The 26,617-nt window shown below is 40.1% G+C and overlaps 1 protein-coding gene across 4 annotated transcripts in view; it reads left to right on the top strand.

Moving 5' to 3' along the window:
* Window positions 1-26,617, top strand: part of DAO (D-amino acid oxidase) — a 297,399-nt gene that overhangs the window by 251,280 nt on the left and 19,502 nt on the right. For all 4 annotated transcript variants that reach the window (XM_044068397.1, XM_044068398.1, XM_044068396.1 and 1 more), the window contains one exon: window positions 14,591-14,708. In XM_044068397.1, the coding sequence (XP_043924332.1) occupies window positions 14,591-14,708 (118 nt within the window). The remainder of the gene's footprint in view (window positions 1-14,590; window positions 14,709-26,617) is intronic.

Below are 26,617 nucleotides of genomic sequence, written 5' to 3'. Positions count from 1 at the left end.
AAGAAAAGTTGAGGAGAGGTGACTAGAAACCAAAAGATGAAAGGATAATTATGGTGGTCCAGGATAGTGGATTACATACATGCTGGTGTACAAAGTTAATTGAAAACGTGGGAGAAACAGACTGAAGCAAATTGTGTAAAACAGAACTGGAAACAGTTGCATATTTTGTTGGTGAGTGTAATACACGCATAGTAGAGGGCCTGTATAGTGAAAGGTACAATAATGTGGCAAGACTACTGCAATTGGGTTGTGCAAACACTACAACACAGAAGTAGCTGAGAAGTATTGGAAATATGAACCACAAAGCATTATAGAGAATGATGAAATTATGGTCACATGGGATCACCCATTACCTACATTTCAAAAAACAGAAGCAAGAAAACCAGATATAATAGCCCATAAAAAAGTCAGAAATAATACTGATAATTGAAATTGCTACACCCAATACTGTCTTAAGTACAGAGAGACAGTTATAAAATACCAGGATTTGCAAGCAGAAATGAGAACAATATTGAAGAAAGATACCCATACAGTTCCAGTAGTAGTATTAGGAGCAACAGGTCTTATAAAAAAGAATTTAAAAAAATAATCTCCGTGGTATCCCCGAAGTCTCAAAACAACCCACTAAACAAGTATAGTGGGTACAAAAATGAAACAGTGTAAAAAACTTCTCTGTGTGGAAGATTTTCAGTCCCTATATCTCTAGTTAATCACTGTATATTAATCAGATCAGACAATAGTAGTAGAAGTAGCGAACTTAAACTCGTCTTAAGTAAAAAAAATATATAATTGTACAGAATTACTAAGTATTCAAAAGTAATCCAAGCAAGGCAGGCAGTCTGTTTCCAGTCAAAAATCCTTTATTATTACCTTGATTACTTGCTGAAACCTTTAGCAGAAAATAAACAGGGCTCAAGTTCTGAGGTTTTTTACTGGTTATTTGGGTAATTTGTTTAAATCAGTTTGCTCGTTTTCTATTGTTATAAAAAAAATTGCACTTTAATCATCTGCTTTTACTGTAATTGTGTTTCTTCCCACTTTATTACCTTATTTTGCTTGTGCTTCTTCTTAAAAGTACTCAATTGTATTATTCTGCTGCAGTTATTACTTCTTGGTAGTAGCCTGATTCAATTGTAACTGTTATTCTAAGCCTTTTGGTTTAAGCACTTGGGCTTCAGACCAGTTGTTTTACATTAAGAAGGTTTGTGGACTGCATTGTTGTGGCAGGACAGGTAGCTTACATCCTTCTAAGTTGGGAATTGCTGATTGAAGGCTCAGTGTCCGTTATTCTAAAAGTGCATTAGGTCTGGTTTAAGCACTTGGGCTTCAGGCCAGTTATTTTACATTAAGAAGGTTTGTGGTCTGCACTCTTGTGGGAGGAGAGGCTAGATCCTGCCCTTCTGAGCTGGGAATTTCTGGTTAAAGACTTATTGTGCGTACTTATTTGAACTGTTTCCGAAATTTGTGTGCCTTGTTTGCTGTAGCCCAGAAGTTAGTAGTTTATTGGCCATTTTGGGCTAATTTTTCTCTCTTTCATTTCCCTGCTATAAAAACCGCATTTGCACATTTTTTTGCGCTTGTATTCAGCTCAGCAAGTTGCCTGCAAGGTGTCCTGCAGAGTTCTAAAGCAGCAGAGAGACAAAAGAGAGAATTTGGAGTGATTAAGAATAATTTTTCTGCATTTTCTTGCTGTCTTTAACTAATTCCGCCTAAAACACCAATTTTTTTTAGTGTTTCTGTGATTTAAAAAGTGTGTTTCTGTTACATATTGTACTTATTTGCTGCCTGCACTTGAACTAAGTAATTTTCATATTTAAATAATCTGTTTAACTGTTGTAGGCTACACACTAAAGTGCGATAGCCATTTCTGTGCATTTAAAGTGTTTTTTTTTTATTGTATCTGCTTTATTTTCTGAAAAAAACAAAACAAACCCCAAAATATACTTGTTTCCCACCTTTCTGAACCAGTATAGTCCAGTTTTCAGGTTATTGCTGAATTCAGGGCTGTGTTACAAGTTTCTGTGTTGCCCATACCTTACTTGGATAGAAGGAAGTTTCTCTGTTCACCTGTGAGAGAGGGGAGCTTTGAGCAGCCTATCTGTCCCTGGATGAGTGGTTTCAGCCCAGAAGATAGTAGTTTATTGGGTATTTTGGGCTAATTTCTATCTCTTTCATTTCCCTGCTATAAAAAACGCATTTGCGCTGGGCAGCGCCAGTTAGCTAGAGTTAAACTATTCCCGGCTCCACGAAGTCTACTCTTCAATTTTTACCTTGGAACTAGACAAACTTTCAACTTAAGCACTCAAACCATTCATTTCACAGCCAAGCACTTGCTCAAAACTCATAGCAAGCACTAATTAACTGTAGCACTAGACCCCCCCCCTATACTGTCCAGAAGGACAAGGCTCTCTACTCGTTCCTACCAGCCAATTAGTAAAACAGCTCACTTTACCTATTCAGGCATGTCCAAAGGGCAGTTTCCGGTGTACTCTCCAGTCCATCTGGTGAATCTTGGCATTTTGAGGCAATGTTACAACTGCCTCATGTACACAGATAACCCTCTCCTCCTACCACCAAACACTAATATATGCAAGAGATGCAATTATACAGCCAAACTGGAGGCAAAGCTCTCACAACCCAAGACTGGAACTGACAGTCAAGAGGAGAAGGAAAATACTTGCAACACACCACCAGTCTCACATAAACCTACTAAACCAACACGGGCAAATAACACACATAAATACACAAAAACATACTCGGAGGCTCTAAATAAAAATCTGCAAAAGCAACAGAGACCTCCAAAGCAGACACCCAAGCAAACTCCACACCCCATAACAAACCATGAAACACATACTTCACATAATCAGTGTGCCATGCAATCATGGCCCTTAAGGAAAAATAACATACCCAATACACTAGCAATAGGCAACTCTATAGTCAGGCACAGTGATGTCCCACTAACTAGGCTGGACTAGGAGAAGGTTACAGTTAGCTGCCTGTCAGGCACCAGGATCTGCCACATAACACAAGCACTCAGGTCACTCCAAAACAAGTACAAATACGACTCTGTCATTGTCCATGTTGGTGTGAATGATCTGAGATGTACCTCGCTAGACTACATGAAAAGAGACATGGAAGAGCTCTCTGATCACGTTGCCCAAGCCGGTATGATCCTGCCCTGAGTAGCATCCTGCCCTCACCAAGAATGATGCCACATTATAAAGAAAAAATGTCAATTTCAACAATTGGCTAAGTTTCTGGTGTCATTCAAAGGGGATCCAGTATCTGTCCACCTGGGATGACATGCTCGACAAGCCATGTTGCTTCGCAAGAGATGGCTTGCACCTGTCATCCTTTGGCTTTCGAATACTGGCCAAGGCTTTTGCCACCCCCAAAGTGCCTTTTTAGACAAGGCTCAAAAGACAAACCCACCTCCGTAAATAGCACAAGTAACCAAAAACTAAGGGTAATGCTACTCAACGCCAGAAGTCTAAACCTCAAAATGCATGCAGTCGAGGTACTCCTCAGTATGGAGAACATCGATATCTGTGCAGTAACAGAAACCTGGTTTAAGGCTCCAGAGAGCACCCCAGCACTACCAACTCATACCATACTTTTGGCCACAGAACCCATACCGAAACACAAAAGGCGGGGAGGTGTATCCATATTCATCAAGGATATGCACAACTCCAGGTTAGTGGCGCAGCACAATGCCTCAGAGATCATCTATGTGCAACTAACAACGGGCAGAACTGCAATTCAAATTGTAGCTTGCTACAGATCACCCACCATGACCCAGGACCCCCATACCGCGTTTCTGGAGACACTGGAAAATATGAAGGTCCTACCAAATGCCCTAATATTCGGTGATTTCAATTACCCAAACATTAACTAGGAGAATCATTCAAGTACTAACTCCCTTGCCCAACGCTTCCTAGAATTTCTAAACTTGAATGCCTTCGATCAACTGGTCAACACCCCCACTAGAGGTGACAACATATTGGACCTGGTCATCACCAACATGGGCGACCAGTGTTCTACACCGGAGGTCAACCCCTCACTGGTTAGATCAGACCATAGACTAATCACTCTGGATATTCACATTCCGCCCCCACCCTCAATCAAGGAAACCACCGTGAAAAACTTTTCAAAAGCAAACTTCATGTTACTTAAGACTGAGGTGGAAAGGTTCACAGCCCCTATGTTAAAGGACAATGCTGTCCAAGCTGCTGAATTCCTTACAAAGGCACTCTATGAGCATCTGCAAGAATGCATGGATCGTGCTGTCCCAAACAAAATCAAGACTCACTCCTCCAAGAAAAGGAAACCAATCTAGTGGACCCCTGCCATAAACAAGCTATACAATAGAAGGAGGAAACTAGTACAGAAAAGAGTAAAATCCCAAGAAGGAAAGACATCCCTGATCAGTATCAGCAAGAAGCTATGATCCCTCATAAAATCATCCAAGGCTAGCTTCGAAAGAAAAATTGCCAAGGACTCCAAAGATAACCACAAAGCGTTCTTTAGCTATGTCAAGAACCTAAGTGGAAACTCTCAGATCTGCTCTGAGTTAGTGCAGAATGGCACAAAATACACTGAATCAACTGATATTGCCAACATTCTGGCAGACAGGTTTAGTGCAAACTTCACCCCTCTCACCCCCTAAATGGCCCATAACCATACCAGAAGAATGTAGAGCCCTGGCAGTCACTGACACACAGGTTAAAACAGCCCTATCCAAAGCCAAAAACACAGCTTCAACGGGACCGGACAGTGTCCCAGGCTGTGTCTTACATGAACTCCAAAATGAACTAACCCCTCACCTAAACACACTGTTCAAACTCAGCCTCTCTACATGCTACGTACCCATAGAGTAGCGCACAGCAACAGTTACCCTGCTTCACAAAGGTGGAGCCACAACGGATCATGGGAACTATCGCCCTATATGCCTGACTAGCCTGGTCTGCAAAGCTATGAAGCGCATCATCATGGAACTCATTAACAGTGACATTGGGAACCTCCAAACATTGGACCCTACCCAGTTTGGCTTGGTTAAGGGCAGATCATGCCACCTAAACCTAGTGGACTTCTTTGAGGCAGTTACTGAGGCTTTAGATGAGGGAAAGGAGGTCCACACAGCCTACCTAGACCTCGCAAAGGCTTTCAACACCATTCCCCATTCTGGTATCATAGACAAGCTCACCAGCCTGAACATAAACCCATACATCACGAGATGGGTTGCCAATTGGCAAATAGAGAGAACCCACACATTGAGAGTTGCAGGCTCTATGTCCGACTCTAAACTGGTTACAAGTGGCATGCCCCAGGGCTCAGTCCTGGGACCCCTCCTGTTCGTTATATACTTCTCAGAGGTACAGGCAAGCACAGGAGGACTATGGCTGACCAAGTTCGCAGATGACTACAAACTGGGGGCCATAACTGACTCTCCGGCTGATACAGACATCCTCCAAAAGGGTCTCACTGAGACGGATACCTGGTGTCAAAATCATGGCCTCAAGCTAAATGCCAAAAAGTGCATAGTCATCCCCTTTGGAAGAAACAAAGTACCCTTGAACTACCACACACGTGGTAGTCCCCTAAGTACAGAAAATGAAATAAGGGATCTGGGGACCCAAGTAGATAGTAATCTCTCCTTTGATAATCATATTGCCAAGGTGGTTAGAAAATCCTTCTATGTGGCCCACCTAATCACAAAAGAGTTCGCATCTAGAACAAAAGAGGTTATTGTGCCCTTCTACTCATCACTCATCAGACCCATCATAGAGTACAATGCCCCATTTGGGATGTACATTACAAGACACCTGCAACAGCTGGAAAGACCACAGAATTACCTCACCAAGAGGATTACTGGCCTCAAACAGATGCCCTATGCAGCCTGACTGAAGAATCTCCAGCTGTACTCGGTTGCATACCACCTATTCAGAGGTGATCTCTGCTTGACATACAAGGCCATGTCCAACCCAGAATTGATGACATGCTCCACCTAAAAAAACAAATCCCCGAGAGCCACACGCTCTAGGGATCTAAACCTCACCATAACGATAAATAGGACTTGCTGGAGGGATAGATTCCTGTCCCAGAGACTCCCCATACTTTGGAACAAGATTCCAATCTACGTTAGGCAGAGCCCCTCACTAACACTCTTCAAGAGAAACCTTGATGAGTGGATGAGAAACAGAAAATTTACCCTGGGGATCACTGTAGTGGCTCTGCTGGACAGAGGCACAGGGAACAAATGGCTCTGCTGGACAGAGGCACAGGGAACTAATCTAAGGGGGTGGCGAAAGCCAACACATTCTGGCTAGGCTTACATATGCCCTTGGGCAGAGAGCCTAGTACTTACCTATGAACCTATACGTCATACATAAGTGATTCAATGGATTTTTTGAGGAAAATAAAAAACATTACAATGGAAACTGACAGTATTTTATTAACTATTGATGTGGAATCCTTATACACAGTGCTCCCTCACAATTACTGTATAACAGCAGCTATGGAGTCTATTAAGAAACATAATCAAGGTACAGAGGCACAACTGCAAAAGTTAAGCAAGCTCATTAATCTTGTACTGGACTTCAATTTCTTTACTTTCAATGGCAAACACTACAAACAAAAAAACTAGTATAGCAATGGGGGCTGCCATGGCTCCCAGCATAGCTAACATAGCTCTGGGCAAGTGGGAGGAGGACTTTGTGTTAAACAAAAACAGACTACATGCAGCATATCACATGCGATTTATGTTTTATTGATGACATCTTTATTGTATGGGAAGGTGGCACCTTGCAGCTTGGAGATTTTATCACTTACTTCAATCAAACAACCCCCTTCCTGAAGTTTACCTCTTCCCATAGCTATACCACTTTCTAAGATATGCAGATTTCCAAAAACACCAACAATAACAGAATCACCAGTGATCTATTCAGAAAACCAATGAGGGTTAACTTATTACTCCACAGTAAAAGTCTACATCCTACAAAAAACAAGTATAATGTAGTGAAGTCCCAGGGCTATAGATTTGCTAGAATTACCACAGAGATGGAAACATTTTTGAGAAAAACTGAACAACTTAGAGAATGATTTTCTAGTGAGAGGCTATGAAAGTCAGATGTTAAAAAACATCCTGGAACCCATTATAGAACTGAAAAGGACTGAATCACCTTCACTCAGCCTCCCCAGTAGGAGAATGTTAAGAAATTCCACAGAGAATAACAAATGCAAAAATAGCTGCATCCTGACATACACTTTGGATTATCACAGTATCAAAAATGTTATTGAAGAAAACTGGGACATTGTCACAGGAAACCCTTTTCTGATTAACTTCTTAGGTGAAGCCCCATCTGTTGTTTATAGGAAGGCCAGGAACATTAGAAGTTTTGTTGAATTTAAACCTAGAGCATATGAAAGAAACACTAAACGATGTGAAAGTTGTTGTACATTTTATATATTTATACAGCAAGGTTTTTATTGCCCTTATTTAAAGAAAATCATTAGGACCAGTTCAGGGGATAACTGTAACACTACAAAAGTAATTTACAGGGCACAATGCAATGAATGTGATGCAATCTATGTGGGCAAGGCTGTAAATAAACTCAAGCATAGGATTTCATGTAATCTGTCAGAAATCCACTCTGGATGTAAAAATAATGTACTAGCCATACACCTTTCTCTTTATAAAAGACACACAGGTTTTAAGTTTCAGATCCTGGATCGCATAGACATGGGTGATCTTGAAGGAGACATCCTGAATATTCTGGAAAAACATGAACTCATGTGGCAATTAAAGTTGAACTCTTTAGGAAGCCTGGACTAAACTACTACTGTTCAATTAAAAGTGTACTGGAACTTAGAAAATTGCCACATTGTTTACATGAATTATTTTATTTTATTTTATTCTACCAGTTGGTTTTAAATACCATTTTAAATCAGTTGTAATTTAAGTGTATACTTTGTTTCCATCATCATACATTTTTTCTTATTATTTTTTCTTTTTCTGGTTCTCTTTTTTTCTACTTTATTCAAAATGATGTGTAATAATAATACTAACTAATTATACAGTAATATTTTTATAGATAATTTTGAGGGTTCTTGCACACAGACCTGAAGAAGTGTAGAAGGAAGAAAGCGATCTTTGTTAACAATAGGTTATGAAAATAGAATATGATTTTTACAAATGATTTTTTACATGCAAAGTGTATATGTATATATTTATATATATATTTTTTGATTGCCAAATGGACTAAAGTTGATATATTTCCAGCCATGTAGTATATTGTCTTGTATAAAATCACTGACTTAATAATCTACTTAATAATCTGGTTAAATAAGATGTACCACATCATTATAATTTTTATTTAAAGTATATAAGGATTATATTATTATGACAGCTACTAAGTAGGGCAGGACCAGCTCAAATGTGACACTGTGTACCAATAACACTTTGTCTTACAGCACAATAAACCACTCCCTTGCCTGATAAAAAGTATACACATATATTTAGAAAGCTTGTGAGGAAACTATTACTCTATTTTTGTTTTACTTGGATCGCTTGTCTGTGTACTTAATAAAGGATTTTAGACTGGAAATAGACTGCCTGCCTTGCTTGGATTACTTTTCAATACTTAGTAATTCTGTACAATTGCATAGCTTTTATTATTTTTTTTTTTACTTAAGATGAATTTAAGTTCGCTACTTCTACTACTATTGTCTGATCTGATTAATATACAGTGATTAACTAGAGATATATGGACTGAAAATCTTCCACACAGAGAAGTTTATTGCACTGTTTTATAAAAAAAGAAGTTACAATCGTACTTAAATATGCTATCAGTACATGCAACCCGATATGAAGGAGGCAATTCTGGGTACATTGTGGGTACTGAGAAGAGCAGTCTTAGCTAACATCAAAGACTGAAACAGTACTAATTTCATAAACTCTAATCATACCCTGACTTAGGAATGGGATCCATTCCCATCATGGTATTAACACCCCAAAACACTTGAAGAAATTAAACTGACAAAAGTAGTATAAGTCATGGATATGGTCTTGAAGCTCTAACAAAATATAGTTATATTGCTGATTCATTATATTTTAAGTACAAATTATTTTCTCTTTATCACTTTCTACAGTGAAAAGGTACTGCCATGAAAGCTAGTTTTGACCCATCTACTCCAGAATTTTTATCACAGAAGTAAAAAGCAAAAAAAAAAAAAACATTTATTACTCAAGATCTAGAAATCATTCATTATTATTGATATACTGATGATTTCATTTCTGGGTGACCTAAAATATGCTACCTTATTACTGAATAATATTTCTTCAAATAGGTTTTTTTTTAACTAAAAAAAAAAAAAAAATCTGAATCAATGAAAATGTCTACAATACAAATAATAATGCTATATTATTTACAAAGAAAAAAGAAATTTTTTTTTTTTTTTTAAGGCTAAACAACATACATACCTGATATACTTGTAAACTCTGTATCATCAGGCACACTGGCGTCCACACCAGGCACCACAGCTGAGAAGGTCACAGTGAGCACAGTGAGCTGCGCCTGGGTGCCAGGATTCACACAAGCACACAGGCACACAGGTACTAAGGTAAGCAAGGCAAGTACTCATATCAGTCATTGTGCTGAATGGTGTGAGACCACTGACTACTGAGAGACTACTGGACTACAGAGACATAGAGGACTCTGAGCATGTAGCCCAGGCCCAGCTGGTATATGACCCACCCCTGTAGTATCTTACCCCTCTCAAGAATGATGCACCAATAATAAGACAAGATGATCAATTTCAACAATTGGCTTAAATTTCAACAATTGGCAAAAGGGATCATTGCCTGTAGTCAGCCCTGGATGCCTGGCCTGACTGACTCGCTTGCACACAATTAGGATATGGGCGTTAGGGGGCTGCTGCCTGGCAAAGGCTCTGGCCTTAGCCTAGGCTTTAGGCTCCCACCCATTCAAAAGAAGGCTCCACCTCCACTCATATCACAAGGGATAAGAAACTAAGAGTAATGCTACTCAATGCCAGAAGTCTAAACCTCAAGATGCACGCACTCAAAACTCTCCTTAGCATGGAGAACATCAATATCTGTGCAGTAACAGAAACCTGGTTCAAGGCTTCCGAGAGCACCCCAGCACTACCAGGTTATACTTCATACCATGCTTTTCGGCCCCAAAACTTGGATCGAACCACAAAAGGAGGGGGAGTATCAATATTCATCAAAGATATCCACACCTCCAGGTTGGTGGCACAGCACGAAGCATCAGAGACTATCCATGTGCAACTAACAGTGGGTAAAACTGCCTTCCAGTTTATAGCCTGCTACAGACCACCCTCCCAAACCCAGGAACCCCACTCGGCCTTCCTGAGAACACTGGAAAATATGAAGGTCTCTCCAAACACCATTATATTGGGTGATTTCAACTACCCAAACATAGACTGGGAGCATTACTGTAGCTCCAACACCCTAGCCCAAAGGTTCCTAGAATTTATGAACTCAAATGCTATGGAACAATTTGTTACCACTCCCACAAGAGGGGAAAACATACTGGACCTGATCATCACCAACATGGGGACTCTATGCTCCAGACCAGAAGTGTATCCCTCACTGGTAAGATCAGACCATAAACTAATCTCACTGGATATTCACATCCCGACCCCACCCCCTGCCCAGAAAACCACAGTGAAAAACTTCTCTAAAGCAAATTTCACACTCCTCAAAACCGAGGTGGAATCCTTCAAAGCCCCCGGGCCTGTGGAAAATACGTCCCAGACCGCAGAATCCTTTATAAACGCATTCTATGAACACCTTCAGGAATGCATGGATCATGCAATCCCAAATAAAACCAAGACCCAATCCTCCAAAGGTAGATGTCCTGTCTGGTGGACCCCAGCCATAAACAAACTATACAATAGAAGGAGGAAGCTACTACATGATAGAGCAAAATTCCAAAAAGGGAAGGCATCTCTGATCAGTATTAGCAAAAAACTACGAGCACTCATAAAATCGTCTAAGGCTAGCTTAGAGAGAAAAATTGCACAGGACACTAAGGATAATCACAAGGCTTTCTTTAGTTATGTCAAGAACCTGGGTGGGAATTCCCAGATATGCTCAGAATTAGTCCAAAATGACAAAAAATACACCGAACCCACAGACATTGCCAACATCCTAGCTGACAGGTTCAGCACAAATTTCTCCCCACCCTCCCCACCAAAAGGGCAAATATCTATCCCAGCAGTGTGCTGCTCCCCTGACATCTCAGATGCTCAGGTAAGAGCCGCCCTCTCCAAAGCAAAAAACACAGCATCAATGGGACCAGACGGTGTCCCGGGCTGCATTCTACATGAACTCCAAGAAGAGCTAAACCCAAACATAAAACTACTGTTCAATTTCAGCCTTACTACAGGATATGTACCCAAAGAGTGGCATACAGCAACAGTGGTCCCTCTCCACAAAGGTGGTGCCTCAACAGATCCTGGAAACTATTGCCCCATAAGCCTGACTAGCTTGGTCTGCAAAGCTATGGAAAGGATCATCATGGACCTCATAAATAAAGATATTGGGGACCTACAGACAATGGATCCTACCCAGTTCGGCTTTGTTAAGGGCAGATCCTGCCTCTTAAATCTGGTCGATTTCTTTGAAACAGTCACCAAGGCCATTGACGAGGGGAAGGTGGTCCACACAGCCTACCTGGACCTCGTAAATGCCTTCGATACAATACCCCACTCGGGCATTATAGATAAGCTCACCAGCTTAAATATAAACCCCTATGTCGCTAGATGGGTTGCAAACTGGCTCAAGGACTGAACCCACATGGTCAGAATTGCTGGAGCCATGTCAGACTCCAAACCAGTTACAAGTGGTGTCCCACAAGGCTCAGTCCTGGGACCTCTCTTGTTCGGTATATATTTCTTGGAGGTACAGGCCAACACGGAAGGACTGGGGCTGACCAAGTTCGCAGATGACTGCAAACTGGGCGCCATAATCGACTCTCCAGCCGACACAAGCATCCTCCAAAATGGCCTCATAGAAACAGACAACTGGTGCCAGAGCCATGGCCTCAAGCTAAACGCGAAAAGTGTATAGTCATCCCCTTTGGCAAAAACAAAGTGCCCACAAATTACCACAAAGGTGGTAATCCATTAAGTACGGAAGAAGTAATTAGGGACCTGGGGACCCAAGTTGATAGCAATCTCTCATTTGACAACCACGTGGCCAAAGTGGTTAGAAAAACATTTTATATAGCCCACCTAATCATGAAGGGATTCACATCTAGATCAGGAGAGGTCATCGTGCCTCTTTACTCATCCCTCATCAGGCCCATAATTGAGTACAATGCCCCTTTTGGGATGTACCTCACCAGACACCTGCAGCAACTGGAAAGACCCGAAAAGTACCTCATCAAGAGGATCAAAGGGCTCAGACAGATGCCATATGCTGCCCGGTTAAAGAAACTCCAGCTCTACTCAGTGGCATACCGCCTGCTCAGAGATGATCTGTGCCTGACGTATAAAGCCATGTCCAACCTGGAATTAATGGACATGCTGCACCTCCAAAAATCCAAATCCCATCGAGCTACGCGCTCAAGAGACTTGAACCTCAGCACTGAAATAAATAGGACATGCTGGAGGGACAGATTCATAACCCAGAGGCTCCCTTCACTCTGAAATAAAATCCCAGTCCAGGTTAGGCAGAGTCCATCATTGACTCTCTTCAAGAGGAATCTTGATGAGTGGATGGCAGATCATAGGTTTACCCCGGGTATCACTTCTGTGTCACTGTTAGACAGAGGCACAGTATACTAACCTCGAAAATGGGCATAGCAAAATTAATTTAAAATGGGTGGCAAAAGCCAAACACACTCTGGCTAGGCTTATAAATGCCCTAGGGCAGATAGCCTAGTATGAACCTATGAACATCATAAAATTTTGTCTTTCCTACAAGAGACCTCCAAATCATCTCTCTTTGATACAGTCATATTCTTAGATTACAAAGATTGTGCACTGAGGAAGACAAATTTTATGAAGGATTTACAGAATTTTTCAGTAAATTATTTAGTAGAGGTTATGCAAAGTAATAAAAAATATTATAGCCGGCAAAATACCCTAACAAGTATTTTTTTTGCAGGGGCAAGCTCCCTGTACCCCCATACCCCCAGTTACTTAAATATAGCAACTCAGAAATTGCACTACAGTGGGGAAAGGACACAGTACCCATCCCCACTATAATATGATTTACACAAGGACACACTGTCATCTTGCAATCAGCTGAATGGTCTACTATGTTTGAATGCTACAGATATTTCTGACATCCTTTTGCCATTTTATGGCTTTGTGACATTCATTTTAAAAACACAAATAATGATAGAAGAACCAAGGTCAGTATTTTTCTCTTATTTGGGATCATATATTTAATAACACATTTGCAGTCTATAAGAAAAAAATCTTTAAAGAAAAGTATGTCAAACTATAGAGGTTTTTTTTTAAAATTATCTGTCTCAAGAGACATGGAGCAGAGGCAGCGGTGGTGCAGCAGTTAGCGTTGTCGCCTCACAGCAAGAGGTTCTCCTGTTCGATTCTCAGCTGGAGTCTGCGTGTCCTCCCCGTGGTCGAGTGACATATAAAGACATGCAGGTAGGTGCATGCGTGAATAGGTGTACCTTCTTTGAAGGCTGGGTGTCGGGCTGGCAACTCGGCACCGTAAAAATCCACTGCCAATCATTAGCAGACCGGAGTTCCGCTGTGGCGACCCCCAACCAGGAATAGCCAAAAGACATTACTATAAAGAGGCATGGAGTAGTAAAAGTTTTATCAATCTACAAATTGTCAAGCGATGACTTAAGCTTGTCAAAGCAAGTCATGTTTTTGAAAATTCAACTTTTGACTTCTAGTACCACTGTAGAGGAAAATGTCTCCTTTAGCATAAGAAGCATTAATAACAAGCTGGGGCCAACCCTTGGTAATACTTCTTCCTTTTTTGTCTGTTTGTTTTTATTTTTATGTAAAAGATCTTTGTGGAACTTGAGTGTTTACTTACGGAAAAGTTGGCTTGATGAATTGTAGACCATTTTATATATATATATATATATATATATATATATATATCTGTTACAGCCTACCACAAATTAGAATATTTTGTAAAACATCCCTGACAGAAGTTTCTCAGCCAGGCTTTACCTGTACTGTAAATTGTAAAGCTAACTAATAACATATAAACAGGATAATAACAGGGAAATATTACGAAAATAATATATGATTTATGGGGTATACACAAAATGTAAATGATTCATTGTTGGCATCAGATACTTAAAGTGAGTAAGATGATTTTTTTTTTCTGTGGACATAGTATTTAAAAATACATTTTTTATTTCTTCATATGGTTAAATGTAATGATTTCTTGTAAATCTTCAGCTGCCTGGCATAGTGAGAATCATAACTTTTCTTTAGAGACTTTCATGCATTGCTGGTTGATGCAAACTAAATTTCTTACTTGGTGTGTCAATGGGATCGAATCTTTAAGATAGTTCTAATTAATTCACTCTGTATTTTTATGGAACACTAGGAGCAGTACAGTTACTTTAGGAGGGATCTTTCAGCTGGACAACTGGAGTGAAACAACAAACTCTGAAGACAACAGCAATATTTGGGAGCAGTGCTGCAAGCTGGTTCCAAGACTAAAGGTTAGTTACACAAGTTTTCCTAATCATAGCAAAGCCGAGGATGGATTAGAGCATCTGTAGCCATGATTCAACTTAAAATTAAGTCAGCTTATTCTTTTAAAGCTGGAGGTAGTTATGCTGCATTACTGTAGCTGTTTCTGTAATTGTCTAATTAAACTTATTCTTAAAAAATAATGCACTGCTACCTCCACCCCACCGAAGAGCAGGATCACATAATTTTATTTATCGTAGTTTTAACAACAGTTCCATAGAATTAATTAAATTGAACGAAAGATTTGATGGATTAGATATTTTTCAGTGTATTATCATTCTATTTATCTGTTAGTTGTCTGATTGCAGATTTTGAGTTAGAGAATGTATATGCAATGTGTTTTGTGATCTTAATTTTGCAGCCAGGGAACAGGATTGAATACGAATGTAAGTGGCCTTTACTTTTTTTCCAAAGTTGTGTGACTATGGAGTTACATGTGGCATAACCCTCACAGCAAAACATTGTTGTTTTCTAGTTTTGTTTAATTGTCCTTCATAAAACTACACTGCTCGATTGAGATGTGCAGTTTCTGTTTTGTGGAATCATTTGTGAAGGATTCAGTTTCCTGCACCTCAGTGCCATAACATGAATCCATTAAGTGTTTCTAGTCATCAGAATGCTATTATATAATTAAGTACTCAAAGATGTATAGTAAAAGCATTTGATATAAAGATCAATGCACTTTGGGAAACTGAAAGGGCACATCAAGAAAAAAAACAATAAATGTTATGTTGTCCTATCTCGCCGTAATTCTTGCTGGTTGGGTTCAGAACTGAGCATCAGTTCTGACTTGGCCTAATACAAAAGCTCGAGAGCTTCCACTGGCTTGAGGCTGACCCCTATCCCATGATGCACTGGGTAAGATACCCAGATCTCGTTTGCCGCTCAAGTGACCGGGATATCTTCTGGCTGTCTCGTTGGCTGAGTAGACTTTAATTTCATATTTTTCAACAGTTTTTTGAGATTTTCTAACTGTAATTGTGTGATAGACTTAGCTAAAACCCCCTTTACAGTTTAGTGCGTTGTTTTTCCTATTGTTTCTGTAAGAGATCCATTTTAGTTAGAGGGCTCTCAGCAGCCCATTTAACTTAGAGGGCCGCTCCCTTTCCCCATGCCTTTACCTTCCCTTGGAGATTCTGTTTAACTTAGAGGATTCTCCACCACTGGATTGTATTTTTGTGTTTGTTATAGTTATAAGTAGTGTTAAATTAGTGGTTAGATCCACCCTCTGGCAGTTTTACAGCTTTCTGGAGAAAGCTATATTGTGTGCTATTTGAATTTTCTTGTGTGGTGTTATAGTAGTTTAGTAGGCTCCTTTTTTCTGTAGAGCAGCTTTATATTTAAAAGTTTTATATTTAAATATTTTTTCATATTACTTCTACTTCTGAGTGTTGTTGCAGTAGAATAGTTTCTTCCTTCTTGTGATTGGTGGTTTGTTATTGACAATGTCAAAAGAAAAGGAAAAAGAACCTAAAAAACATAGGCAATCTGGTTTTAAGAAGTGCGATCAAAGCACTCAAAAGATGTTTATCACGGATGAGCACACTAGTTGTGTATATTTGGGTGCCATCCACTTACAAGTCCCTTGCACAATTTGCCATGGTTTCAGCAGCAGGATCCTTCAAGAGTGCAGAAATAAATTGATGGTCATAGGTCTGTTAAAAGGTCCTTTCCAGGAATCATTGGAAGGCTCTCAAAGCTCCAAACCTACCTCTAGTTCCCATTCAGGATCCAAAAGGCATGCCTTTATGGCTCCAGCTTCAGAGCCTCTTAAAAAAGTTACTGCATCAGAACCAAGGGCTGTTGATTCTGACAAAGAAAAATCAACCTCTCTGACCCCATCAGTATCCACAGAGCCAGTACAGTTGCCAATTAGGGGATGGTCTCCTGCTTTGGAGCCGGTCTCCGATCTTGAGATCACCCATTTTGGAGAGGGCCAGATCTCCCTCATTATCCTCCCATTTTTCCAGGAGCTTATCTGATGATGACATGGAGCAGGTGGTGAAGAGATTGCTTAAGACTCCAGCACTGGCAAAAATGTTATCATCTCCGACCCCAAAGGATTCGGGACAATCCAAGGCAACATCTCCAATTCCTCCTCCGTCCCCAGTGGTGGTTTCGGAGCCAGAGAGTATGGGTGGAACCGTCTGTACTGGGACCTCCTTCAGGATCATCGGGTCCTTTGGATCTCGAGTAGTCTGGGAACCAATGCTCACCAGTCAGGTCCGGGGAGGGGAGTTTCCGTGAACAGTTGTCCGAGATGACTCTATCCCTCAGTGCCTCGGCGAGGTTGAACTTGGCTCCTACATCGGCTTCGGAGCCACCCGTTCCACCTTGGAGTCAATCATTGGCATCTTTGGAGCAGAAAGTCTCTTCGGTGCAGAGTGAGGGGGCTTTTGAGATGATGGAGAGAGTGCTGTCATCTCAGACAGCTCCACTCTCGGACCCATCTTCTCTTCCCTCAAAGGCGCCAGTGTTAGTCTCTTCTTCACCCACTCCTCCCCAGTGTAGAAATCCAGAGCCCCAGGAAGCCCCTGTGGGTGGCATTGTCTCCTCTGAAACTTCACCAGAGTATCCCTCTGAGGAAGTCCCTCAGAAGAGACTGTGCAAGAGGAAGCACATAGACTCCCCTGAGTCAGTTACATTGGACATCGATCTGGATGAGTCTGAAGGGTCCCCATGGTCCCCCTCTGAGGATGTCTCTTTTGCTGACATCCTTGAAATCGTGAAACAGAGGGGTGGCTGCAACCCCACCAACCCTTCAGAGGCTGAATTGGTATATCTGGAGGCTTTTGGATCTCACCCTTCCACCTCCTGGGTGACTCCCTCCTACGACCAGCTACTTAATGTTATTTCACGTAAGGCCTTGACTTCCCCTGATACAGTGGAACCGGTTCTGCGGAGGCCAAATAAATTTATTACTGCCCCTAATGAAAGTGAGTTTCTGTCCAAAGGAATCCCTGTAGATGTGATGGTGGTGGCGGTGGCTACTAAGTTATCGGAGACCTCCTCATCTGTTCATCCTCCCAACACAGAGTCATGCACTATGGACAGATATGGAAAGTGTGCTTTTTCTTCAGTGGCCTTTACCCTGCGGTCGCTGAATTACCTGACCCATTTTACAAGGCTTCAAAGGGATCTCCTCAAAGAGCTAGGAGATACCCTTCAGGGTACTGTTGCTTCGGGGACCCCAGACAAAGTTTCCTCACAGCTCCCCACCCTCAACTCGTGTCAACTCCTACATGAGACTGATTTCTTATGCAGCTGACTGGGTGAGTAGAGCAGCAGCTGCAGGAATTTCCATTAGGAGACATTCCTGGATGCATCTTTGCAACTTTGCTGAACCCTTCAAGTCTTCCTTCACCAGTGCCCCCTTTGATGGTTCAGCCCTTTTTGGACCAAAGGCGAAAGATACTTTGACCAGGTGCAAGCAGGAAGGAAAAACCTTGTCTGCTGTAGGAGTCTGTTTTTTCACCCTATCTAGACCTTATCCCAAAGGTCAGAAAGGCAGGAAGATGTAGTTCCACAAGTCCCAAAAAGGTTTTTCTGATGCATTTAGTTACGCCTCCCCAGGGGCAGAGGGGGAGATAATAATGGAAGGCGCTGACGTCACGGCAGAGGGGGTCCACAGAATCAGGATGACAGAGATACGTTCTCTGGCAGGCCCTTTCAGCGCTCCTGAAGGGAGGCTCGCCTACTCTTCTGTGGAGGCAGTCGGGGGATGCTTGTAATTGTACCCAAATACCTGGCTAGAAATCATAATATGCCAAGGACTTAACTCATTGATTTGAACAGCTTGGGATTGAACCCACTAAAGAACCTTAAAGGTAAGTTTTTTTTTTTTTTTGGAGGCACAAAGCAAAGCCCCCCCCCCCAGCACATATAGACTCCATTGTTGCACAAACATTAACGAAAGAGAAATCGTGAATCAGTGTTGGAGCATACTTCAAAACCATACAAATAGTGATTTCCTACTGATAACAGTAATTGTCAAGTTAATCAATGAGCTGGGGCTCAGAAAATTGATCTTCAGGGAGCTGGAGCTCTGGGAAGTGTAGAGAAGCCCCACCAATGTCCTCATACCACAGATGGGAGCTATGGAGGCAGGTTAAGATGCTTCTAACATTGATGTGACTAATACCACTGAAAAAACCTTCTCAGCAACTGGTAAAATCCAAACAGCTTTATTGTACCACACACCAGTTGAGCGCTTTCTTCCCTACTGAAGGGACTTCATCAGAACAATTTCAGTTTTACAACCCAGCCCTTTTATATATAAAACACCCAATTAACCAATTAGTTATACTAACAATCACATAAAAAATCTAAAAATAAAAGAAAAATGCATATGGCAAATATATATATGTATAACAGTTCAAACATTTCATGCCAATTACATATCAGAAAAATAACATATCAGAAAAAATATATTAAAATACCTAATAAACTTTAAAATATTCGTTCATACATCTAAAACTAATTGTATTACCCTAAAATGTTTTTTAACTTTAAAAGACATGCAATATTAACATTTTCATTAATACTAGGTGTCTGGGTGGCATTCAAGTTTAACTGCCACCTTAACTCACATATGTCTAAATGCACGTCCAGTACTCTGCCCTGAGGGTCCTTAACCAACTGTTGCAATACAGAAAACTTAAAAATGTGGTCCTTATTCTCAGAAATATGCCTACTCAAGGCATTAGTCATTTTGTTATTTCTTATGTCCAATAAATGCTCCTTAAACCTATCCTTGAAACGTCTAGAGGACAGGTTTAAGGAGCATTGTTAGTATAACTAATTGGTTAATTGGGTGTTTTATATATAAAAGGGCTGGGTTGTAAAACTGAAATTGTTCTGATGAAGTCCCTTCAGTAGGGAAGAAAGCGCTCAACCAGTGTGTGGTACAATGAAGCTGTTTAGATTTTACCATTTGCTGTGAAGGTTTTTTCAGTGGTTTCAGTTGTGGTTCGGAGTTGGAGGTATTGATGTGACTAATGTCAGAACAGTTTCTCTTATACCCACTGAATTCTGTTCTAATGATGCTTGTTTGATGATGGTATGCATCTTAGGAGTGATTATTATTCCTGGGGGTTTTGCTTTCATTGATTCTTCCAGACAGAAGTATGCACTTTGACCAAGTATGAAGTGTTTACAGTTTCTGTATCCCTCCTTTGGGGGCCTGTCATTACCCTGATATGTTACCAGTTGTTTCTAACATACATGAAGAGGTTTTATAGCATCCCTGAAAATGTTAAGTCCTTGGAGGATTGTTTTACAATTGACACAGCTGTTAGTGGTAAGCTTCTTTCTACATGAAATAAGTCTCTGTTCTTGGTTTATACCCCTTTTGATAACAAGTTTAAAACATTTGAGAACTATAGAAAGAAGGTTAATGCTGCCTCATCTGTAAACATTAGCCTCCTGTGTTTTCCCACCTACGTTAGCAAACCTATCATCCAGTAGTGTTTTGACTGGTAATTTGTTACAGCTGCAGTCTGCTGCTGGGATTATCATCTCACATGCTATTAAATGATTTTGCTGATTTTTTTTCCTGTTGTGCTTTAGTCACTGGAATAATCATAAGAGTACATGCTTGGCTACACCTCCAGGCCTTTACAGATGATATTATACCTGCATTACTAGAGGCTGTTTGAATTCCATGTTTTGTTTTGGTTCTTATGGAGAGAAAAATATTTTAAGGAACAGAAAAGACTATTGATAATAGCTCCCTGTTGAAACACCAAGTACTGATATGCCGAATAAAAAGAGAGACCAAAAATCCTGAAAAAGAGCGAATCTCAAACATTGCTCTTCTCCTTCAAACTTCTTTTTTGCAGGGGGGCAAGCTTCCTGCACCCCCCCCCCTCCGAACTTATATATAGCAACTCTGAGATTGCCATACCTCAGAGAAAAGGGAATATTCTGAGAAATGGTTATCTCAGACTTAGTATATGTAGGTCTGTTCCTTCAGTCATTCTGTCTCTGTGACTCACTCTAGTGGGTTCCGACATTTCAAATGGTTGCTGGCTAGATAAAGAACCAAATATTGTAAGTTCTAACACTAATTTCTAAAGAAGGGCTAATTGCAAACCCTGGATAATTATTAAAGGCCAAGCCAGACAAACAGATTTTTTTAAATAGATTCATAGGTTCTTAGGAAATTACTAGGTAAACTGCTTAATGGCCTTTACAAGTCTAGCCAATATAACCCCATTTTACCCACTATATGGCCCCTAGGGGCAAGAGGATGGCATGGATTTGTGCCTGTGCTTTGAGTATCTTACAGATTGCCTCTATCCATAAGGGACATAGGCACTACTCTAGGTGTGAATTTCTGATTCCCCATCCATTGATCCAAACTGCATTAAAAGAGGGCCAGGAAAGAGCTCTGTTTAATGTGATTAGGAAGCATGTTCCAAAGAAGGGGCAATCTCTGAGACACATATCTGTCTCTCCAGCATGTTCTATTTTAGTTACTGACTAAATTTAGATCCCTAGATCGAGTGACGCTCACGCTGTTTGATTTATAGATATGTAACTGCTTCATCAGGGCTGTATTTGTGAGTGCCTTCTCAGGTATAGGTCACCCCTTAATAGTCAGTAGGAGACAGAGCAAAGGGATAGGGGTTTTAGTCTATCTGCATAGTTCATGTTGTTTACACCCTGTATTTTCTTTGTGAGGAACCTCTGAGGTCACTCCAGCTGCTGTAAGTGCCTAGTCAAGTACATGCCGAATGACACATTGTACTCAATTATTGGTCTAATGAGGGCTGAGTACAGTGGTACTATAATTTCCTTGGATCGGGATGCCATTACCTTTAATTATAAGTTCTGCCACATAAAATGACTTTCTCACCACTGTGGATGCATGAAGGTCAAAGTTCAGGCTATTATCTATCTGTGTACCTAGATCTGTCACCTCTGAGTTTACTCTTAGGGGTGTGCTAGTGATGTTGTAATTTGCAGGGGTATTTGACCTCCCAAAGGGTATGATAATGCATTTTTTCACATTTAGTTTTAGGTCATGGTTCTGGCACTAATCATTTGTCTGATCTAGACCCTTCTGAAAGATATGTACATCATTGGGGGATTCAATGATTTCCCCCAGCTTGCAGTCATTTGCAAACTTTGTCAACCAGAGGCTGTCCACATTAACCTTGACTTCAGAGAAGTATATTCTGAACTGGAGTGGTCCCAGCACTCAGCCCTGTGTCACACCACTAGTAACTGGCCTCTTGCTGGATCTAGATTCACCCACTTTAACCACCTGTCCTGTCTGTGAGCCAATTGGCTATCCATCTGGTGATGTAGGAATTTATGCCCAGTTTTGTGAGTTTATTTATAATACCTGTGTGAGGAATTGTGTCAAATGCCTTGACCAGGACAAGGTAGACAGTATGTACTGTTTTACTGTCATCCATGGCCTTGGTGACTTTCTCAAAAAAATCAACCAGATTCATTAGGCAAGACCTAACCTTGACAAAGGGGAATTGCGTTGGGTCTAGTATCTAGGTTTCTTATGTCAGTATTTATCAGGTCCATGATTATTCTTTCCATGGCCTTATATATAAGACTAGTCAAACTTATGGGTCTGTAATAAATTAAGGAATCAGTTTCAAACAGAAGTGCCAAACCTACTCGACACACAAATGCTCGACATTTATGAGCTATAAAGTAGCAGCTTGAGCACCCAGATCTTTGTGGAAACACTCAAACATAAAACGGACATTACATAAACATATTTTCAAAATGTCAATCTCTTCTTGCCTCCCCCCCCCCAACCCCACTCTGCCTGATTCGTATACATGATAATCCTGCGATTACAGTGTGTTAGAAAAAAAGGCAGATAATTTAAGTGAAACAAGCATATTTATGTTTTCTCAGCTGTAACATGACCCCTATTTTCTGTGACAAGGAGTTCAGCCTAAACAGCCCATATTTGAGCACATATGACATGACCAATAAGTAGTGTTGTGCTTCAAAAATCTCAATGCTTGTCTCAGGATTTTTAGTCTCAAAACTGGATTCCTTTTTAGGGAAAACTTACTGCAGTGCTTTCCTGAAACATATTTAAAAAGACTATTCCCACTTTTTGAACAGTCCAAAAACCTTAGCCATTTCTTATCCCTCAGCAAAAGTTTGTTTTATTAGTAATCTAATAGGATGTTATTATTTATTTATTTACTCACCATGTAAGCTCAAAGGACTTTAGGTTAACTCAGGAGCACTGTCTGGTTAAGTTACTTGCTAAGAGTCACTCAGGTTACAAATGGAAGTTCAGGGAATCATACCTAGAATTACATTCTGAAGCTCATTAGAAGCTTGTAGCCTTAACCCTCTGAGTTAAATTGCCAGACTTACAATGCCCCAAACAAGTGGATGTAAAGAGAAGAGAGGGAGACAGAGTGAAAGGGAGAGAGGGAGAGAGGAGAGTAGGAGTTTCCAGATATTATGTAATACTGTACTTCAAAGGCTATCCTGTGGCTATTTTTTTACTTCTCCAAGTAACTGCAAAAGAAACACAAATAACTTCAAACTTTTGAAAGTCAAAAAACAAACCACAATCCAAAAATCGGCCTCGGTTGCAACAAGATGAAGAAAGATAAAAATTTTTTAAATAAGCAACTAAGAAGTGCTTACAGAAAGAACTTTAATTTAACAAATAAAAATAAAAATAAATCAGATACATCCAGTGAATCAAGCGCTTTCGTCTCCAACCATTTGGAGACTTTATCAAGACAGAGCATGCCCCAAATGACAGCAAATTTCTGTTTTATGTGTGATTATCTGACATTATTAGATGTAAATTGTAGGAATAGTCATTGCTCATGAATTATTCATGAACCCTGGATGTTGACTGGTTCAGTAATTAACTTTATGTTATAAATTTGCTGTCAGTTGGGGCATGCTCTGTCTTGATAAAGTCTCCAAATGGTTGGAGACGAAAGCGCTTGATTCACTGGATGTATCTGATATATATATTTATTTTTATTTGTTAAATTAAAGTTCTTTCTGTAAGCACTTCTTAGTTGCTTATTTAAAATTGTTTTATCTTTCTTCATCTTGTTGCAACCGAGGCCGATTTTTGGATTAACTGCAAAAGACTTACGCTTAAGATCTTTCAGTGTTTAGCCAGTTATACAGTTCTAGAGCTGGAAGGTGGGAAAAGGGTTCTATTTCAAATACTTGGTGGTTCCTACAGAATATAGAAAAGTGCAGACTTATTAGAATCAGTCTTCTCTAAACACGCCTTTATGGTCACTGAATGTTAACACTGTAGTTTTTGCTTCCATTGTTACTCTGATGGGCCTGGATGGTGATCCTGGAACCAAAGTATGATTATATGGATGCTCTCATAAGGAAATCCCATAAAAAATGTTTAAGATTCTTAGTAGCAAATTAACATTTCCAGATAATCTCCTTGCCAGCTGGCCTTTGCTTTATTCCCAGGGTGTTCATAAAATGCCTAGCAACAACATTTACTTATCTCAGAACCCAGGGTATATGTATTTACCACCTTCCTCAATCAGCATCACATATATGTAAATTCTATTCACTGTCAAAAAGTTGATCATTCTTTTCTGAATTTAGAGTTTGACACAGTACTTAGAAAAGCCAGATTGACAACTCCAAGCAAAAAAAAAAAAAAAAGCTTTTGTGTGTCTTCCAAGATCTAGTGTTACAAAAAGTTCTTCATTTGCAATTCAGAATAGAACATGTTTTGCAATTATTCTAATGTTTCATCTTCCAATAAGCACTGTCAGCCAGTAAACATTTTGCCATTTGGTGACACTAGGTTCCATATGAGATAACTCTGGTGGTACCTCAGGAATGGACACATTCTGAATGACTAGGGGCTGTAACTGTGATATTCACAACTAAAGAACTGCAAGTGCCAATGAGGAAATATATACTAGCTCTGAGACTATGGTATCTCAGCATATTCTTTTACTCTGAGCTATAGTGATCTCAGAGCCTGCATAGATATGATTAGCAGAGGTATACAGGCACTGGCCACCTCCATCTCCCCATGTCAGGGAGCAAAAGGGGTGAAGGACCCCTGCAGAATACTTGAAAAGTACAACAGTGAACTTCAGAATTTGCTGTTTAGTATAAATCACAATTTATTTTTTAATGTGTTAGGACTTTGCATTATTAGATCTTGTATCCTGATTGCAAGTTCTCAAGAATATATGCAAAAAGAATCCAGATTACTTAAGGAGCCTTGGCCTGTTAATTCCTTCCCTGATCAGAGACTTAAATTGGAGGATTCAATAGATTCATTCCAGCCAAGTGAAAACTCTTCAAGAAGACATCACCTACACAATTTAACAGATTCTACTGATTTTGCTTGGGGAACCTATTTTCAGGACCTAGAAACCCAGGACAGCTAGTGCACATCCATGTTAAAATGCATATCACCAAGAAGGAAATGTTAAAAATACATCTTAATTTTAATTATTTTTAATCATCATTGACGCTAGGTAATTTTCAAGTCATTACAGGCAGAGAGATGGTAAATGAACACACGTGGGGGACACATTATTATTAAATAAGCACATTAGCAATTATAGCTATGGAAGAGGATCTGTCTTTGGCCAGTTGCCTATATTTCTTTTCTTGTGAATACCTTTAAGATTCCCTCATCAACGAGATGTCAATGACCCAAAGCTGAAAAGTCATTTATGCCCATATAACTTACATTTTGGGACAATCAATGACAAATCTGTTTACAGTACATCAGAATCACCATTTGCCTGTTTTCTTCACTGTAGTATGTTCACCACAAAGCTTTGCCAACAGATGCATTACTAGAAACTGGAGTGTAAGCTTGCATACCCTCTGGTCCCCTTCATTCAGAAACCAGTGTGTGTGTTCCTGTGTGAGTGCAGTGTTATTAAAAGCAAAAAAGGGGAAAACAAATGTGATTCTTATAATTCCTGATAGTCAAGACAGCCTTCAATCATAAAATTGTAGCTAATGGCACCAAGTCAGATATTTCTACTTTCATTGTTTCATAACTTATTGAACCTGTCAAATTCTTTACATACAGCTTGACTGATTTACACAATAGTTGAGTTTTAGGGATGATTTACCTATTATCTTAATTAGCAATATGTAAAAACATTTTTTCTTTTTGGTGTTACGCAGTGGAGTTCTACATTTTTCTTGTTCATTATGTCCAATATACAGTGCATGGCTAGTCTTTTTTTTTTGCCACAAGCCTTTTGTATGCATTTACCAAAATCTGTTTGTCATCTAATCAATGTTAGGTTTGGAGTGTAAAATTATACGGGGATTATTTATTTAGTGAGACAATATTACAGGATTTCAGACAATACTGGAAGTAAAAGCAGTAGGGTCCGTTTCAGACATTAGGGCTTGGACCTGCAGCTCGATTAGACCCCTTGTTAATCTGCCTCTGCTTCCAGCTCTACTTTTTTTTTAAGCCAGTTTATCTTACTATAGCTTTTCATATTACAACTAAACATTTTAGCAGTATCTTGATTCTAAGAACGCCAAACAGAAAAGTTTTTCATGTAAGAAATATGAACTTTCTGACTGAGAAGCCAACTTCACACCCATTTTTTGAGCCTACAGGTTCTTCTTCTGTGAAAGTACAGTTGTGTAAAATCTTACCATAATGGTAGATGTCTTTGCCTTCACTGCTGCAGTATTCTTAACATTTAGGATTCCCTGCCATGGAAGCCCATCATCCAGCCAGTATACCAAAGACTTCCTGTTGCATTTAAAGGTACACCTGAACATCACTCAAATGCACTTTGTGTACTGTAGGGCAGTAAAGGTGATGTTCAGGCTTATCATAAACACAACTGATTGCCCCAGTAGAAACACCAGTCCAAGGAACCTAAGA

Source organism: Protopterus annectens, chromosome 4.part0, assembly GCF_019279795.1.
Source record: "Protopterus annectens isolate FY-2018-M chromosome 4.part0, PAN1.0, whole genome shotgun sequence".
In the NCBI taxonomy this organism is placed as follows: domain Eukaryota; kingdom Metazoa; phylum Chordata; order Ceratodontiformes; family Protopteridae; genus Protopterus; species Protopterus annectens.
The sequence above is the reverse complement of the archived record's forward strand: the minus strand, read 5'-3'. Positions and strand labels throughout refer to the sequence as shown.